Raw genomic sequence first — 20252 nt, forward strand, 5'->3', positions numbered from 1 at the left:
GCTTCAGATGTTTTGCAGGCTATTATTCTACTGAATGCCTTACAGACTCTCAGTTTTTGTTGGTTACATTTTCTATTTCACTTAAAAAATAAATAAATAAATAAATTCACAGCCATAAATGAAGCATAAAGGAGGGTTTGCTGCACATCCTCCTTTGAACCCCAATGAGAACCATGGTAAGTCACTATCTCCACATGGGAAAATCTCTCTTTCCGACACTTGGCTGTAATTATATAGCAAACTCAGAGCTATTGTGTAGCAAATTATGTAGGCTCTTATTTGCATGTTTTTATTATACAGAGTGAACCATCCAAGTAGTTATTGATTTTAAATGATAAACTTTTATTCTGAATATACTGTTTTTGCACAAGAATTAACACAACAGTTGTAGGATTATAAACTTTTTATAACATTATTGTACAAATTTTTACAAAAAAATTATTTTTCCAGGCTCGTCAAGTTCCACAAAAGTGTCAAGAGAACACAAGAAAAGGGAGAAAGGCCTGCTTGCCTTGCACGAGCAACCAAGCCTTTTTTTGCAGAAACGCACACTGAGCATTTCAATAAAAATATCCCAGAAAGCATGATCCAGACATTCCATACAGCACAAGAAGAGAAGACAGCTTTGTCAGATCACAATCGCAATTTCATGGCATCTGAACAAGACAGTATCCCTTTAGCCTCAGTGAAATTATTTCTTCAAGATGATGTTTTTCTTTTAAACCATAAACAAGACAGACGGAAGTAGCTGGGAAGAGGGTGAGGCTAACTTTTCAAAACTCTTGAATTGTTTTCAGACACTTTGTTTTAATCTTTTTACAGTAGTGTACAATGAGTATTAACAATATTAACATTGTGGTATGAAAAAAAATACATAAATCTGGCCTTTGCTAAAGGCTTGGATGTCTGATGAAGCAAGGGTAAAATTTAGCCCAAGGAAGGAGTTATTAAGATTCCACCTTCAGCTGACATACCAAAAACACCCATGTGTGTTAATGTGCCTTATATGCACTAACAAACTTCTTAATAACCAGTGTGCTAGCATCTGAATTTTTAGGACCGGTGGGACTGAGGTTGTGTTCTGAAATTAAAACATACTGAGTATGTTTTCTGAGCTGAAGTGTTAATGGGAACAAAAGATCTTAAGGTCTTTTCAGTGATACCAAAAAAATTCTCAACCACAGCAAGTAACACTTGGGTTGCAAAGGTCACTTAAAAGGGATACTGCCTATTTGAACCCAGTAAGGCCAGTTTTTAAGTTAGTAAAAGGAATATTATAGGAAAATTTACAAATGGCAGCAACACTGTTTTTTGTCAAGTTAAGCAGTAAAGCCTCAAGCATTAAAAACATGAAAAAGATCATACTAAAGTCTTAAAGGTACAGGACCTAAAAATCTTGTGAATCAAACCTGCTATGTCATGTTAAAAACCTGTTACAAATATGGACCACGGTCAGTGTTTTGGCAGTAATGCTGGTTGTTTAAATGAAAAACTAGAAAGAAACCTTTCATGTTAAGTCCTCAGATCATGTTTTGCACAGTACCACGCTGTAACAACTTTAATGGTGGTTATTTGTCAGACATACAATAGACTGCATGACTTCTGTGTAAACTGAAACACTCCCAACAGCTCCCTTAATGCTATTTAAAGGATCTGAGAAAATATCAACACAGCTTTTTATCTGGCTTTAAAAAAAAAAAAAAACACCAACAAACTTTTTACAGCTTATTGTAATTTGAAAATGTCTCAGTTTAAATCCTAGGATCAAGTTTCTTCTCTCACAGACAAGAGAAAATTACTACTGTGCATTATGCGAGAGGAAGGATATACTTCTGCATGAGGATGTGAATTATTCATGGAACTTATTTCTAACAGATTATTATTCACATCTTGAGATAGCCAAAGTTCACATTGGATTTTCTATCTGCGTTCTGTAATGTGCAGATATCTGCATAGTGAATCTTAAAAGTCTTTATCATCACTTGGGTATAATCAAAACATATTTTGCTTTCTGCAAAAAAGGAGCTAAAAATTCATTTTTGCCTGTTTAAAGTGTTGTGTTCTATGGGGACAGTACTAAGCATTAGGGCTTCTCCCTCCTTTGCCACCTGAGCCCTCTAAGGGAAGTGGGATGAGAGCAAAAGCCATGTTTTTGTGTCATCTTTCTGCCTACAGATGCCAATCAATTGTTTATTAACTCAGAATACGACCTTCCAACATAAGCAAATTGTTTTGAAATGTTAAGTAGCGTAACTTCTCCATGAAGGGTTTCTTTTGGGCAGCTAAGTGAAAACTAGAAAGAACTTAATATACTGATGAACTTTCAAGAAATTAAAAGAGCAAAATGTAAACTAATAGGTAATCTTTAAGTAATCTTAGAGTAAAAGCCACGAGTGGAATTAGTGTTGGCCTAATCCTACAAAGCTTGTTCCTCCCATAAAATTTCAATGGTTAAACAAAAATAGAGGATGCAGTCTCCGCACTAGAAAGACACAAATCAATTTTTTATCAGGTGGTAACTGGTGATAGGGCAAAGAGAACTGCAGAATATAACTGGAAGGAAGAGCTTCCAAGTTTATTTTCACTTGCATTATGAAAATTAGCTCGCCTTCCCTTAGGAGGACCTGAAGTTGTCCAACACAGTTACTTGTATTTCTAATCTCATGACTTTATTAGAGATTTTTTTTTTCAAAAAGCTAAATCTGATCACTGAACAAAAGGTCAGGTTTTATTTTTTTCACTTACTGTATTCCCAGATATGAGAAAATACATAGTGGGAGCCAAGGTACATGAGAAAAACAACGAACCAGCCATGGGTACAACTATAGCAGACAACTGATCTTTTAGGCCATGCCATGGCTTTGAGTAGCTTCTTCAGTTTTCATAGGATATTAATGCATGCCCAATTATTTCTTTAAGCTTTTAACATGATCAATATTACATCAATCAATTGCCAGCATATACATACCAATGCTCTGCATTTTCTTTTTTTTTTCTTTTAAAGAGCTAGTGTATTGTGCCATGTTAGTATTTGCATATTGCAGTTGTTAGCAGAATTGTACAATACCAGCAGAGTTGCACATTCATTGGTTTAGCTGTCTTGCAATACTGTTTAGTTCTGAAAACTAGAAAAAAAGCGCAAATCCTATTTTGCATCAACACTATGCTACACTGTAATATTGTAATTTACTGCACCAATCTGTATCATCAATGAGGTTGTATAAAAACAACTTCTAAAATTATTCACAATCAAGTATCAATGTGCATACATATAGATTCAAGGCTCCCCATTTGTTTAGAGTTTTCCTAATCTCAGCAACCAGGACATTTTGCTGTTAAATATGCTATTTTCAATAATAAATAGCAACAGCAGAAGTTTTAATATTATGGGTCTTTTTTTACGAAGGAAACAAAGGGAGAACCTGATATGAACCTTAGAGAACATATACTTCCAAAAATAAATGTGTTAGATCTGATTTTTATATACTTAAAATATCTGTACATAGGTTTTCATGTGAGTTCACTATTCTGTAAAAAATCCAACTCAACCCTTTTGTTACAATAGCTAAATTTACCCTATTTTCTCAGCTTTTTCATTGCACAGTATATTCAGAGCTCTGTTTCATAATATAATTTAATATCATTTGATTGCAATACATTGCAATGTTCAGTTTCTCACACAATAAAAGAATCACTCAGTTACCTTTTCAATGGACTATACTCTACCATCAAAGAAAACAAACTGAAAAACAATAACATAGCTTCATCATCATGCAAAATACCCTTGGAAACCAACGTTCAAATATCACAAAGACATTTTTTATTCACAAGCATTTTTGTTTGAGCTTTGAAGGATTTGACTAGCTTTATATATAACTGCATTGTGAAAAGGAGTAGAATATTACATTGAAAGTGACATTTTTCTGACATAAGTTGACACCAAGTTTAAGATGAGAATCACTTTTTAGTTAAACTTTCAAGCACCTTTATGTTTTTAAAAATATAAATTTCCTTCCTTCCTTCCTTCCTTCCTTCCTTCCTTCCTTCCTTCCTTCCTTCCTTCCTTCCTTCCTTCCTTCCTTCCTTCCTTCCTTCCTTCCTTCCTTCCTTCCTTCCTTCCTTCCTTCCTTCCTTCCATTAACCGATCAAAACTTGACTGGCTATATGATTCATTTTGGAAGAATAAAGCACTCATCATAAAGCATTTCAATCACGCTGAGCTTCTGATGAAGACTAGCCAATATTTTCATTTTACTCAACTAGTTTGGATAAAACTGATGTTGAAAGCCACCGTCATGGTATTATTAATGTATATTGGAGAGTACTTTTTCTTTTTTCTTTTTTTTTTTTTTTTAAATAACTGTTCATGTAAAAGAATATAAATCTTCAAGATATCCAAAGCTTCAAAGAAAAGAAAATCATATACATAAGCTATTGTCAGGGGAGCCCTTTTACATGAAGTCATCAAGATTACAACAACAAAAAAATGAAAAAGAAAAAAAAAATAATAATGTTAGTTTCCCCAGTGAAGCACATACAGAGTTCTGTCTGGATGGCATAGATGATGCAGCATTCACACACGTTTAATGATCCGACACTCCAACATGCAGCCACCGTGGATGCCTTTATGAGTCTTACAACAAGTGATAACCAGACACAAGCGCTGCTGTTCTGCCACTGTCTGAATAGCTGACCCTTTTTAAAACAAAACTGAGGCTATTGTTTTGGCCGGGTCTTGATTAAGTTACACCGGTTTTGGTTTAGCAAGGTCATAACTGGCAGTGTCTGCTGCCAGATAAGAGCCAAAGCAGGACCAACTGAATTCCTACCATAGACCACAGTGATGGACTCAGACCAGAGACACCACCGCAGTCAGCCGAATCTTCCTGTTGACAAGAAAAGAAGAGATCATTTAACACGAATTACCATTCGATTTGCTGAGAAGTAATCTACATTTTGTTCTTCAACATTTTGAACTATCCTTGAGGCAATCTTTTCATCTTATGTATAATATCTTACCTAAAAAAACACAGCAAAATAATTCCTGGATGCTTGTCTGATTTTTGGCACGAAGAGTGGCATTATTACATTAACTATAGACATGAGAGAATTAAATTCTAACAAGTTCACTGCAGTCACTTATGAATTAGACAGGATACTTACACAATTAAACAAGAAATGCTATCGGATATATTTGGGAGGCCCCAGCAAACCACACCTATATTCCTTAAAATTACATAAATTTAGAGAATTTGAAAATCACTTTATTGCAAGGTAAGATGGCAGAACAGAGAACATTTCAAGATAAGATAGCAAATACTAGAATATGTTCTTGTCCACTTTGTCAACATAATCACACATTAAAATGAATATGATCTGCAGGTGAAGATATGATCAAAGAGAAGGAAAATCCTTTCACCATCTCTGATGTTGTATTCCAGTATGAGTACCAAGTTGTCCATTGGCTTTTTGTACATGTTTGATGCAGTCTATAGAGAAGACACCCTTCAAACTGAGGTCTCTCTCTGAGCTGCACTGCTCTGTCATGCTTCAGTGGACCTACCTATCCATTACACCACACAGCAATCACACCTCTTTTTCCCTTTCCTTTTTACCATTAATTGCTGTTATTTGTCCCCACTTTGCCAATAATGCAAAATATCTTTCACATCTTGGACTTATTAATTAGTTCTATATTTGATACCTGTTCTGGAGTCTGTAGCATCTTTACACATCTTGTTTCTCAGGACTGATACAATCTATGCTTAGCTTTCTACAACTCCAGGGCCATAATCCAGCCATCCCCTGCACTGCTCTGTCCACTGAGTCTAAGATTCATATGTAGCTCTGAGGGCTCAAAATATTAGGTCTTCCACTTGTTTTCACTGTATTCTGTATGAGAACATAAAAAGACACTTTCCATTTTCCAAGAGGTGTCAGACCTCCAAGGACAAGTCAACTGCGAAGGAGGGAAGGAACCCAGACGTATTGGAAACTGTGGAAACTTCTTGAACAGGAGGAAAATGCGTAGAGAAGGACAAACTGTGCCTTAAGAGCAACAGAGCTTGGCTGATGGCAGAGAAATTAAGGTTTTAGAACAGAAAGCAGAAGAAAGCCAATGAGCATGGAACAGCTCTTGGTTCAGATGACATGCCACTGAGGCAGATGTAACATATTCAAAGTGCCTCAGAAAAGGCTGGGGGTTGTTGGGGATAAAAAGTACTATCAGGATAAATAAGGGTCATTAAAACACCTCTGATTTACTGGGATATCCTTAAGCAAAACTTTCAAGTACTTCCACACTAATGCTAGGAACATTAAATTAAGATGAGGGAATGAAGAGAGGTCATCTACAAACCATTCCAAAGTAATCACGGAATCACAGAATGTTGGGGATTGGAAGGGATCTCAAAAGATCATCCAGTTCAATCCCCCTGCCAGAGCAGGAACACCCAGATGAGGTTACACAGGAAGGCGTCCAGGCGGGTTTTGAATGTCTGCAGAGAAGGAGACTCCACAACCTCCCTGGGCAGCCTGTTCCAGTGTCTGTTACCCTCACTGAGAAGAAGTTTCTTCTCAAATTTGAGTAGAGCCTCTTGTGTTCCAGTTTGAACCCATTACCCCTTGTCCTATCATTGGTTGTCACCGAGAAGAGCCTGGCTTCATCCTCCTGACACCCTTTATATATTTGTAAACATTAATGAGGTCACCCATCAGTCTCCTCTTCTCCAAGCTAAAGAGACCCAGCTCCGTCAGCCTTTCCTCATAAGAGAGATGCTCCTCTCCCTTCATCATCTTTGTTGCCCTGTGCTGGACTCTCTCCAGCAGTTCCCTGTCCTTCTTGAACTGAGGGGCCCAGAACTGGACACAATATTCCAGGTGTGGTCTCACCAGGGCAGAGTAGAGGGGGAGGAGAACCTCTTTCGACCTACTAACCACCCCTCTTCCAATATACATGTCAGAAAACTAGTGAAAGGAGAATAATCAGTAAAGCAGAGTGGTGTTAGGTAACCAATCTTGTTAAGAATGGTAGTGTAGGACATGCAGCAGAACGGTAGTATGCAAAGAATAATACAAAGTTTAGGAGAACAAAAGTACTGCAGGAAAAGGAAGGTGTGATGGAATCTCTGTGGGTAAGAAATTTAGGAGTCTAATAATAAAAATTTAATACTAGCATTGCACTCGTTACCACCTGGTTAAAGTGACTATACCAATCATGAAATGTTATGTGAGATTAGAGAGGCCACATATAGACTGGATTGATGCCTTATCAAAAAGAGACGTAGAGATCATGGTTTTGGATATGATAAATTACTGTCTTTTGGAACAAAGTCTTCAAATCTTTAGTGCTGCATGGGTGTCTCTTCAAAATTATTAGTAGAGAGCAAAAAAAAATCCAACTCAAACCAAACCAACAACCTCAAGAAACCTAAAACCCCAAAGAAACACCCTTGCATGCATCAGTAGGGAAACTGAACACACTGCCATAGGGAAAAGGTCAGTATTTAAGAAATCAAGTTTACTCAAATGAGCAAGAACACGAAAGCACATTAAAATTGCAGATTAGATATAAACAGGAAATTAGGAGGGCTGATAAAGAATTTTTTTATGATCTCCCTTCAAAATATACTAAAAACAATAGTAGAAAGCTTTGAATAAATCAAAACCACAAAGATAAATCTGGAGTTGGGGTGACTGTTTGATAACAGAGTCATAAAGAGGGAACTTGGGGATTACGGGGCACAGCAGAGGACTTAGTTCTTTGCGTCCCTTTTGAGGGGTTAAGTCTTTAATGAGATTGCCACCACACAATGCATTTTTTAAAGCAGAGATGTCAGAGCAACCAGATCAGTTTGGAATAAACATATGGAAAATGAGATAAAGCAGACAAATTAGACTCACTAAGTCAAAAGGAATGATAGTATTCACTAACAGTATCTTTAAGAAACTTGGGTGTAAAAAAAAACCCCAAACCCACACATCCGAGTTCTTTCAAGAGCAAAGAAGAAAAAAATCATTCTGTCTTAAGGCAAATAGTTGATGTTACCTGTTCCTCTTTGTCAATACTGTCTATTTCCAGACATGTATTTGCAACCTGGTAACTTTATAATTTAGTTCTATAATCTTAGCTAAGGTCAAAATTCCCAAGGTTTCTGGTCAACAAGTAAAGTCATCAGTGAACTCTGCTGCACCACATTTGGAGAAGGATGCTAAGATTTGGAAACACACGGAACATTCTGCTTTATTTAGTTTGGCTCTGTCACTTTTTGCATCTGCATTGTGTCTTGTCATGGAGCTTTATTTCTATTCGAAGTACCTAAAAATAACCCTGTTGCTTATTCCTCACAGTGAGGACTATCAGAAACAGAATTATGAGTAAAGGTTTAATCTCACATGAATTCAAGGAACAGTATTGAGTGTTACCTCCCGGTATTTAAGATACTTATCACTGAAATTATTTAGAAAAATTATCTTTGAATAAATACTCTAAAGTAAACACAGGGTTTAAAATTTTCTGACAAAGGGGATACGTCTGGAGAATAAGTAAGAAGTAAATTGAAGGTCTTAATTGTGCATAATAAGAAGAGCAAAATATCACTACCAAGAAAATGGCAGCCAGTATGGATACAGAGTAGACGGACCTCTACATACAGAATTGTACAGTATTCAGCTTTCTTGTTGACTCTGAATTAGAGCAAATATTGGCTAAATTATATTGAGGAATTAATCCTGGCATTATATGGCTTCAAAAAAAAAAAAAATCTGTTGCCCATTTCTATTTGCTTTTCGAGGTTTTTTTTTTTTTAACTTAATCACAATTTACAGATACTGCTCTTCCATCCAACTGTTATACTATGTAATATTCCTATTGGAATGAAAATAAGTATTTTAATGTCTTTTGCTCTCTAAGACTACACAGAACAGTTTTTAAAGAATTCACAACTTCATCATAGTGGAGAATAACTTGGAAGCCTCACACAGAAGAGGCACCTTCTTGTTATGAATGACATAGTTAAACTGCACTAGGCAAGAGTGTACAAGGTTTATGCACATATTTTGAGGCTGGTGAGAACTTAACCTCATATTGATCAAAGTCACATTGAATTTCTGAGGTTTGTAGACCAATTTACAGTGGTAAACCAGCAGTTCTGCCAAGAACAATTTCTAAACATTCTCTCTGGCATCAGTTATTCTTCTTTGTCCTAAGCCAAGACAAAAATAGCAGTGGTACGGAAGGTAGAGTAAATCTTATCTAAATTACTTTTTCCTTCCCAACATTGCACATTATAATTTTCTTGTGTGTTTTAAGTGTTCTAAAAATTACAAAAAATGTTAAAAAAAAAAAAAGGAAGGAGAAAGTCTGATTACATGCTGATTTACATAAATTCATAAAAACAACAGTTTTATGGAAATGAGTGGTATTCCACTATTAATTTGGAACCAGATGGAGCAAAACACCAGTTTTGAATGGTCTTCAAATGTCTTTCATGAAAACACTTCCCCTATTCCCCTATTTAATAAAACTTCTCACCTATTTCCTCAAAATGTTATTTCTAAGATTTCTTATAAAATTTCTTACAGCAAATTACGTATCTTATCTTCAACTTATCTTTACCTCTGCCAGTGCAATTAGACACTGAACTATTTTTAAGCCGTTTCCTGAAATTTTCCAGCTCATTGCTCTAGTTACTACTACATTAGTCACACAGAAATCTTGAATAACCAACAGAACAACTGTGGATGCCCTATCTTTGTTTTCTTCAGAATAATATTATGTACATCATTTCTCATTGAACAGAGAAAGAATTGGAAAAGAAATTGAAAAAAAAAATCTCATTTATCTAGTTTCGTTTCATCAGAAGTGCATCAGAAATTTCTTGCATTAATAAGTCAAATGTCAAATCTTCTTGCATGCTTGAGGTAGAGAAGTGTCAAATCTAACTGTCATCTTCTTCATGTCATGCCTTACTCTGATAACTCTAAAGAGGGTTATTTTACATCATTGCACACTGTGAAAATTGTTCAGTACTTGGAGAATGGAAATAAATGCTTTCATAAAACTATATATTCATTGTTAAATACAAAATCCACATATTCATTACTATATATCAGCATTTCCTTGGAGGCAGTGCAAGTCCAGAATTCTAAAGACACACATGGAAATATAAATACATGTACATACCCATACAGGTCTAAGTCTATATACATATTTGTTAGTCCTTTAGTACACTGTAACTATTTAATGTACTAAAACTTTGTCTTAAAAGCTTAATAATTTCCCAGAACTCATTGTGCTACAGTGATGCAAAGGAGGATAAAACAACAATATCTGCCTAAGAGTTTCTGATCTGTCTGCTGATATTAACCGTTTGCCTCAAAATTAAACCTTTATAAGCATACCTTTTAAATGTTTCATATTGCATGGAGAACAATTTTGTTACTACTCAAGAGTCATTTCAAGTTCCAATGCGTGGTCTTTCATAAATTCTGTGTTACCCTCCTTTGTCTGGACTACTACATAGGGCTGTCAAAGCTGTCCACCTAACACACATATAGATTAGGGTTATGGTTGATCCCATTCTGATGTATAGAGCTGTCTGGGCTGCTCATCACCCTCAAAGCTCCCCCCAGACATGCCTGGGAGATGACAGAAACAAGACATTGCCAGAAGAGACTAAAAACTTGTAGAGTTCGCTTTATCTTCAGGCATGGCATACAAAACCAGTGTGCACATACAAAGTAAGAGCAACCTGCTCAAGCAGGTGATAAAGACTATTCTGTTACCCTTGATAAGAAAAGCAAAAAAAAAGGCTGCTGTTATTGAACCTGATATCAGCTGGTTTATATCTGTGTTGCCTTCAGTGGTTTTAATAAAACTACACAGATTAATGACCAGTGAGAACCCATTTCCAAAATCACAGAGTTATTAAAAACACGATGGATGAACAAAATTACCTTTATAACTTTCTGCTGCCAAAAGTCTATCAGCTAACATTGTATTTCTGGGTTTTCCCAGTACTTTGGCTTGCTTTCTTGTGCAGAAAGACCATTTTGAACATAGAGAATTTAGCTCAAGGTGAGTTTCTGCTACTTTACATACATTGGACAGTAGCTTTTTAATTAAAGTAAGGTTACTTGGAGAGCAAATTGCATGAGTAAGAGCACGAGATGCTAATCTTCTAGATTTTAATGTGAAATACCGATGGCTTAGGGGAAGGGACTTTCACCCTTCCTTACAACCTTCAGCCGTGGCTGGGCAAGTTCCTAGGTTTGCTAGAAATCAGATCATTAAAATACAAAATAAAAAACTTTGAAATTACTTAAATACAGCTGTTAAACAGAACTTCAAGATTTTTTTCACCAGTGCTTGAGTGATATTAATTGGACCTTGCCCCAAGTACAAAGAGAATATAAACTATTGGGAAAATGAGTGTTCTAAGCTGCTACAATTTTCAACATTTTACTACACTAACTCTAAAAAATTACCTCTAAATTTCCGCTTCTCCCTCTCAGTTGGCTTTACTTTGATAGATATGTTAGTATCTCCCTCTAGTGGTTTTCTGAGCACTAATATTGATCAGAAATCCCTCCAGTACACAAAGTCTTGAATTTTATTTTCATTAGAGCAGCAGTTTTCTTGTGTACATGTCAATAGCACAGCAGTGCACACTCTCACACCATTAAATGCAACACAGTCTAAAATGGCAAGGCTTTTGTTACGAACCCCAGAGCCTGCATTAGGTCAGCATGCAGGACTTTCTGTATCCATGTATTTCATTAGAAGGGAAAAAAATAAATAAATTCTTCTGATGTAATTGGGAAGGAATATGTTTAAGTTGCAAAAAAATAAAGAAGTAAAAACATGATTTTACTCAATTCATAGTTTAACCAAACTGATACACACTATTACCTTCCATCATTTACATTTGCATTAATTTGAATGCAGTGAAAACTCCTGACTCTTCTCAATCACAACATTTCTATTACCCTTACACAGAGCACTCATCTCTGCTATCCTTAAGTACAGCTTTATTCTCACAGATTTTATAGTATCTTCTCATTACTTTGTATCTTTGTTTGGTTTTGTGCAAAAAACTTTCTTCTTCTGTTTCATCTTAACAGGGACAGGGGAAAAATGTTTTGAAGGGAACGACACTCACTCCATTGGTTCATGTGCAATCTCAAAGAGCCGACCCAATAAACCCAACAGGTTCCTGTGTCTTTGTATTTGCTCTGGGAGAAGCCTTTGTGTTCTGTAATTCTGATTTATAAGGTTCTAGACAGGTTTGTTTGTTTGTTTTTTGATTTTGTTTTTGTTTTTTTTTCATATTTAGTTTCCCATAATATTGCAATAATAGTTTGCTCCAGGTTGTTGCTTTTGGGACTCATTTCATTCTGTTTTCTTTTGCATGTTTAGTAAGTAAAAAAAAGTCTGCTAATTTTTAAGCCAAGAACAAAACAAAAAATTAGAGAAAGTAACTGACCATCCACACCACATGAAAACTTGCAGAAAAATGAAGATAGGAGCGGACGTCATGGCAGAGGCACGACTCGTGGTGCATATAGGCTGATCCTATTAATAACGGGCAAAGTAGCAAGTAGAGGAAAGGAAAGAAAACACAGAAAAAAAGACATACAAGATGAGATATCATGCAGATTGCTGGCAGTTAGCAGAGTTAATGTGAAAGCATCCACTCAAGAGCAAGAGATTCACAGCAAATTTTGCAAATAAACTTAATCAAAACAATCCACTGTTACAAAACACATGAGTTACACACTGACTGGCACATCAAGCTAGTGAGCAAGAGTTGTACTTTCACACACAATTGTATCAGGAGGACTTGGAATATCTACAATGGCCGAACAGCTGTTGGATGGTTTTGCAGCTTTGTTCAACTTTTACTGGCCAGTAGACTCCCTTTCTAAAACAAAATTTTGTTTCTGGGAATATGCATTGAATACCAATTGTCCAGACCTTTTTAACAGTACTGCTCTCAATAAAAGAAAAGCAAAGAATATGCTGGAACAAAACTTGGAATACAGCAGTTTTAGCCAACAAATGCACTAGTTTTGCACAATCTTTCCTTTCCAGAAGTGGAATGAGGCATCACAAATATATTTTTAAAATATTTATTTTATATATTGGCAGGTACTTCCCTGTTCAGTACTTTTTGTCTTGAAATTTATTCTGAAGAATTTGAATTCAACATATGCTCTTTCACACGGTATTTTGAAAAGTAAGACCGAGAGCATATTCAAAATAATTTATGTATGTGGCACAGCTATAATTTTTCTCCTTCAAAACTGTAAGGTATACAATAGAAGGAGTACTAAAGAGCATAGTTTTGCTGTTTTCAGGAAAGAAACGCACTTTTATAACTGTTAAAATTGTGACCTAAGGTCAAGACACATTCACAGAATTTCTAAGAGGAACAACACCCTAAACCCAATATAATGTTTTTTAATCATTTAAGAGCACCTTAAGGAATATTTAGAAACAGTAATATAAAAATACCACTTTTAAGTCAGGAATCTATCTGTGAAAGCCACAAAATAGCTAAATTTCGCAGCACCATGCAGAGATCATCAGTTTTATTCTTTTATTCCAGTAATTTTTTAATTTTTTTTTTTTTTTTTAGTTTGAATCATGTGTGAAAGTGCAATGGTTATAGGAAAGGCAGATAAGAAAGCAGCTGTTAATTTTATGCTAATCATGGGATACTTGAAATAGAGTGGCTATGGTCTAGAATGAACAGTATGTTTAGCGACAGGTAGGTTACCAGGCACCACGGTACATTTAAACATAGTTTTCACCTCTCTTCTAAAATAGCTCTACATTTGTTTTCAAAGAGAGTACTAAAGTTTTACATGTTCAATTTTACCTGTTTGGCTTCATCAAAACAGACATCAGGACCTTTTCTGTATCTAGGTTGTTTGACCATTTCACAAGGGTTTGGCCCTTCATCTGTTTCTCTGGTTAAGGAGCAGAACTGTTTTCCATGCATTGTACATTAGCAGGATTAACACTCTGTTTTCGCTTTCATGGTAAAAGAGAAGTTTTATGCTAATTCAGATAGTACTGAAATAAGCATTAATAGTTACAGTTCCTTGTTTAAATTAAACCAAACCAACTCTTCAGATAAAGCCAAATAAAATTCCGCACCCCCCCCCAGCTTTTATTTTTACATTGCTTTAAGCAAGAAAATAAACATCCTGCATGAATTTTAGAATCAGTACTTCCAGAACAGTAAACAAAATAAAAATAGAAGCTGAAGTTTTTTTTTTTTTTAAGATTTTCTGTATTGCTTTTATTACCGTTGCATAAATATTACAGAAAAAAATTTATACAGTGGTAAGCTTTCAAGAGCGCCGATTGGTTACAATACACGTTACCATTGAATTATTCTGCTAAAATGAAGCTACACAGTAAAAGTGAGGAAGTCTGTTTGGAAAAGTGATGCTATATACAGGTTGAAGTGAAGGCCTATAAAAACTACTAGTTTTATTATGTGTACCCCTCTGTTATCCCAGTTATCATAGACAAGATCAACCCAGTGTAGACTTTGATAATACATGGCAGAAAACCTAATTCCATCCCATTTGCATTTCAGTGATGGAGACAGATAAAATGCTGTCAAAACTAACAGCGGAACAGTGACGTGCTATTAATTAGCTAACTGCAAATGTGAGGTAGTGCTTTAGCTTCTGTCTCTGGAATCCCTACTTACTGATATTTAAGCGTAAATAGTATACTTCCTATTTGCCAGAGGCTGACCAAGGACACAAGTCATCATGGCATACTTGAAAATGGTAAACTGCAAAATCATCTTCTGTCGAAACTTGCTTATACTACAAATCAGTACGTTAAGCTTTTTTTATTCCACTGTTGGTAGTGCACACAGTAAAGCTAAACTACAGTGCTTTACAAGATTGAGCACCAAAACTTATCTTAGTAGCTCTAACTGCTGCTTGAAGCAATCCTACTCATGCACTACTGTGGAAAACTACAGCAGCTTCACTGCAATGAGTGGAGATGCCCAATGGAAGAAAAGGCAAAGGACGGGGAATTTAGTTCTAAAGATCTACATCTGTCTTCATTCAGATGTTATCAAATTCACCTCCCCTTTCCTCTGCTGGGGCCCAGCTGAAGTGGAATCTGAAACTTAGAAATATTCTAAAAGACCATGCGCACAAGCAAAGCTGTACCAGCCAGAAGGAAGCAGAGTCTAATAATAACCATCTGAATAGCACCCAAAGGTCATTCTTCTTGCTCGTGTGACGTTACGCTACATCTGCATTTCACAATGTACCTTAGTTATAGAAAAGAGAGAATAGCTTAGCACTGCATAGCTGGAACAAAAATAAAATAGTTCATTTAGTCAATATAAGCCCACCCAACTGTTCTGGCTGCCACTTGAGTTTGGTTACTGCTTTCTAGAAGGCTTGAGTCCCATAGGGAAATGCAAGTCATGTGCCCATTTGCTATCAAATGTGCTTCATTTTCTATAGCAAATGCTGTCCATAAATTCAGATAGTTGCAACAGTTAATCAAACTGTCATGGACTGGAGCCCATTAGAATATTAAGCTGTGTTTACATATTTCTGTGATGATATGGATATTGCTTCCACCCCAATGCAACTTCCTCTTCAGCCCAAGCGTAGATGGAATTCCAGTTTTATTAGTGTGGCAATGAACGCAGCGCTTGTGCCAAAGAAACACAGTCATCTCTACAACCATCTGCTTTTCTTTCAGGAATGGGAGAGGTTGTTTCAACTAACTTCCTGACATGGACAAAAGTATTACTAATTGTTTTCCATATTCCGTCATAATAATCCAAATGTTGCCATCTCTCGAATGTCGCCCTCAACCATGTAGAGAAGAGAAAAACTGAGGTGAATTTATCCTGACCTAGAATATGTGTATGTTTGATTTATTATATTTCCACCACCTTTACCTACATGTATCTACTGGAGTCAACAGGCTAGGGGAACAGATATTGGCATTAAGGTGATTTAGATGAGAAGAAACTTCCATATTCTTTTAATTTTACTGTATGTGTTGCAAGCACTCTGCTTAGCTTGCATGTCACCTGTACCTCCAGCCAGCTCTGAAGAGATTCTAGGGCAGCAGCTGGATAAACCCAGCCTGTGTTGGCTGAAGCAGTTTCCACAAGGAGTAAGCAGTTCTCACTGGCACTTAGCACATGCTAAAGTGTCTCTATCACTTTGCCTCAGTATTGTGGGCATCAGAGCAGGACCCTAACGTTTCACGGCCAAACACTATTTATCTTAGTGTTGCCATATTTTGCTTTTTCTCTAGGCAGACATATCTTTGCCCTTTCCAATGGCTGAACAATGCCAGGTCTTCTCAGGCTCCCCTTGCATGTCCTGAGTTCCAGATGCCAACTGCCCTGGTGACCCTTTCCTATACATGTCACTCCAGATGTGGTCTCATCAGTGCTGAAAAGATGAGGTGGATCAATTCTTCCAACCTGCTGACTACACTCTTGCTAACATAGGTTAGGACATGATTGACTCTCTCTGTGGCAAGTTACGTGGCAAATGATGGTGAACTTCTTGTCCATCATAATCATCAAGTCCTTTTCTGCAAAGCTGTTTCTAGTCTCTCAGCCTCCAGCCTGTCCAGCTGCATGTCATTATTCTGCCCTGGATCCAAGACTTTGCATCTGCCTTTCGGAAACTTCATTAAGTTCCCGAGAGCCCATTTCTGTTTGGGTCCTCACAAATAACAGCTATGCTCTCTACCTCAGTGGCTGTTGCCTCAGATGATTTGTGATATCATCCACAAATATCTGCTGCTTCAAGTACTTCAGTGGCAATCATGCTACTAATATGCAAATAAACAGACCATTTTTCCTCTATGTATTCCAGTATATCATAGCCAAAAATCAATCCACACTACTAAATATGACGATTTCAAAGGATACCCGGCTTCTCTGCTTGCATCAGTGGCTTTGGGTCACAGGAGCGGCACAGTAGTTGGCTGTCACTTATAATGAATACTAGATTCGTGTTTGAAATTTTCTCTGCATGATAAAGTCTAGAAAAAAAGCCAAGAAAAACCTATGTTTAAATGAGGCAAGGAAATCTGGATTTGAGAAGGATACACAGTACTGGAATAAAAGTTATTCAACTTTCCAGATTCAGTCTGCCTGCTACTGTTTATTTTTTCCATTAATAAACAGCAAGAAACATTTATAATTAATTTTGTAATCTTTTCAGCATTTCCATGGTTCCCCCTTTGAACTCGACTTGTTAGTGGAAAAATGGAAAAGAACATAAAATGACTTTAATTGAGTTAATAGCTAGCTCTGTGCCACTATAACAGTAGGTCTACTGAGAAATAAAATCAGTTCAGCATCAATTCTTCCCTTAACAACACTCAGAAAACCCTCATTCACAAAAACAAACAAACAAAAACCCAACACATACACCTGCCTGTCAGAAGGAAGAGAAAGTGGTTTAGGGTATGTGTGCTGTGCATTTGATATGTATTTGTTGTATTGCTATGTACATATAATTATATAAAAGACCTTTAAACTAGTAGGGTCATTTTCTATTTATAAATAATTGAATAGGCAGCATGATACCTTTAAGCTATAGATACTACACTTCATGTCTTAGATCCTAAAGGTAAGGATATTTCGGATTTTTCAAGCATAATTTTCATGTACAATTTAAATGTACTGGAAAGGCAGACTGATCTTCAAAAAAGCAGAGAAAAAGATCTTAATATTTCTTAGTCATTAATAAAATATATTTTGATTGTTAAAAAGAGGTAAATTCAGGACAATCTAGCAGGTTGATTGCTTGTAGTGGATTCCAAATACATTTTCATACACATAAAATAACAAGCAAGTTTTTTCATATAAGTGGTTACCACTGTATGTAAGTAGAGTTATATTACTTAGGTGTGAATTGATTTGATTATTTCTGAAATTTCATAGATGACAAAATGCCTGTTAATTAAATAACTGATGTTGTGATTATGTATCTGGTTTTAACCAGCTTAGGTTGTCATTTCATACTCATTCCCACACAGTGGCACTATTTTTTCAATACCAGCAAAAGAATTTCTGTAGTCTTTCAGGAAACTAATCTAAACAACTCTTCCAAAAACTCTCCAGAATGAAAAAAACAAAACGAACCCCACCAAAACCAAGCAAACTAACAACAACAAAAACCAAAACAAACAACCCCCCAAACAAACACACACACACCCCAACTCAACCAACCAACCAACCAACCAGCAACAACTGAAAGAGTTTTCTGCACAAACACATCACAGGAACCTGGAGGAGGAAGGTTGGAAGTGGGGAAGTGGCTGGGTGTTTTGGCTGTGTTCACCATTCTCCAATGTCCCCTATTTTTCTTTCCTGACTTGAAATACTGTCTTCAAGGAGTTTTAATCTGACTGTTAATCTTAATTTCTAAAACATTTTCAGAAACTCCTAATGCATGTAAACTTTCAACCCAGTAGGCTTTTGTATGAAACACAGAATTAGGTCCAAGTTACTTTGATTCTGAAGTATCTGATTTTTTTAACATAGCATTAAACATAATCTGGAATAGGCACAAGGAGCTGGATAGACCAGTTCTTTTGCTGACAAAACAAAACAGCATGGTTTGCTTAATCTGACCCATAGCTCTTACATCATGAGCAGTATTGACTAGGAGGTAAATTTGAAGATCAACTGCATAATCTTATTGACCATCAGAAGTTTCAATACAAAATCAGATCAAAGAAAACCATCTCCTTCTGAATATTGAAAAGCATCCTTAAGCTTATGCAATAAATTAAAAGAAAACAAATTGTAACTGAGATAGAACACAATTTTCATGGAGGATATACAGACTATAAACCAAAAATTTGTCTAAAATATTTCTACTATTATTTAATTTTTAAATTAAAATAAATTTAAAAAATATAAAAGGAGTGCATTTTATCATTTTACTGTCTATATATTTCTCTGTTTTCCTTATGTAAGTTTGGTGTAATTAATCAAAAATATATTTTTGTTCTAATAACATAGTTTACAAGATAAACACACATCCAAAAATTGTTATTTATATTGAAGAAAATTTACCTGGAGCAGTTTATACAGTCTACAATCCCACCAAAAGATTTATCATCATTTTCGAAGAAATACTGAGTTTGCTCAGTGATACAGCTTGTTTTCGGCAGGGCAGCACCAAAATCATCATCTTCCATATCAGCTGATATAAAGAAAGAAAACCACAACCATAAACAAACAAACTAATAAATATATGACACTTTTAAGTCACAGATGCAATTGGGAGATCCAAATATGGCCCCCAGCTGAGATTCTCACCTACTTCACTCAAAGTTCACTCTTTAACATTCTCTTGACTTACCTGCCTCAAGAAAACGTGGAAAAGTGAAGCTCAAAAACAGCTGCTGTAAGATAGACCTGAACACAGAAAGAAAATACACATTTGTTAAAGGCTTTTTGCCATCTTTTATTTAATGGGTCCTTAAAAACTACTTGAGCAATTAACAGGATCATCATGACTTATTATGCTTTTGTCAGTTATTAAATCTGTGTTGCTTTAAACCTTACAGGTTGACTGTGGTTTTCTTTCCACACTTTCTCACGGGTTTTCTTTCACACTTGCTACCATTGGTACCCACAAGTTATATGCCATCCACGTCCTCCTTTTATGCCTTCCTGGGAGGCAGACAAGGCATGTTGACACTCCTCTTGCACTTAAAGCAACCAGAACTCCTTTTGAACACACTCGGGGAAAATGCTCCTGAATTAGATATTTTACACTGATTAAGGCTCATTAAATTGCTGAGGACATGAACACTGGAATATCACAAGTATGCTACAAAAATATTATTGTAATGTTGACTTTTAAAATCATCTCCTCCTGTTGAGGTATGGGGTATATTTTCCCCTACATGCTGCCACAACACTTAGGATTAAAGAGTTCCATTTATTTCAAAGTATTTTTCTTCCTTCATGACCTTTTTCTTTTCTATTTACTTGAAGCAAATACTAGCTCGCCACATATATAGCCTCCTTCTCCTCTACCAACCTGTCAAAACAGAAATCTCAACAGTTCAGTTCCTTGACTCCCTGCTTCTGCTTAAACTTTCCTAAGTTGTAGTTACCTATCATGATATATTTAGATTTGCTTCCACCTACGAATATGTCCTGAACCCTCCTTGTCATTCTGCACTAACACTTGATCTGCAGAAAGAG

General features: G+C 36.1%; 1 protein-coding gene across 5 annotated transcripts in view; it reads right to left on the bottom strand.

Moving 5' to 3' along the window:
* Positions 1-318: 318 nt before the first annotated feature.
* Positions 319-20252, bottom strand: part of CACNA2D1 (calcium voltage-gated channel auxiliary subunit alpha2delta 1) — a 400174-nt gene continuing 380240 nt past the window's right edge. For 3 of the 5 annotated variants that reach the window (XM_071803490.1, XM_071803489.1, XM_071803488.1), the window contains 6 exons: positions 19399-19454; positions 19110-19239; positions 16950-17062; positions 13884-13966; positions 12486-12574; positions 319-4886 (listed from right to left, as the gene is read on the bottom strand). In XM_071803490.1, the coding sequence (XP_071659591.1) occupies positions 4850-4886; positions 12486-12574; positions 13884-13966; positions 16950-17062; positions 19110-19239; positions 19399-19454 (508 nt within the window). In that variant the 3' untranslated portion in view covers positions 319-4849. The remainder of the gene's footprint in view (positions 4887-12485; positions 12575-13883; positions 13967-16949; positions 17063-19109; positions 19240-19398; positions 19455-20252) is intronic. The other 2 variants (XM_065838799.2, XM_065839639.2) reach the window with 1 other exon arrangement.

Source organism: Patagioenas fasciata, chromosome 1 (assembly GCF_037038585.1).
Source record: "Patagioenas fasciata isolate bPatFas1 chromosome 1, bPatFas1.hap1, whole genome shotgun sequence".
NCBI lineage: Eukaryota > Metazoa > Chordata > Aves > Columbiformes > Columbidae > Patagioenas > Patagioenas fasciata.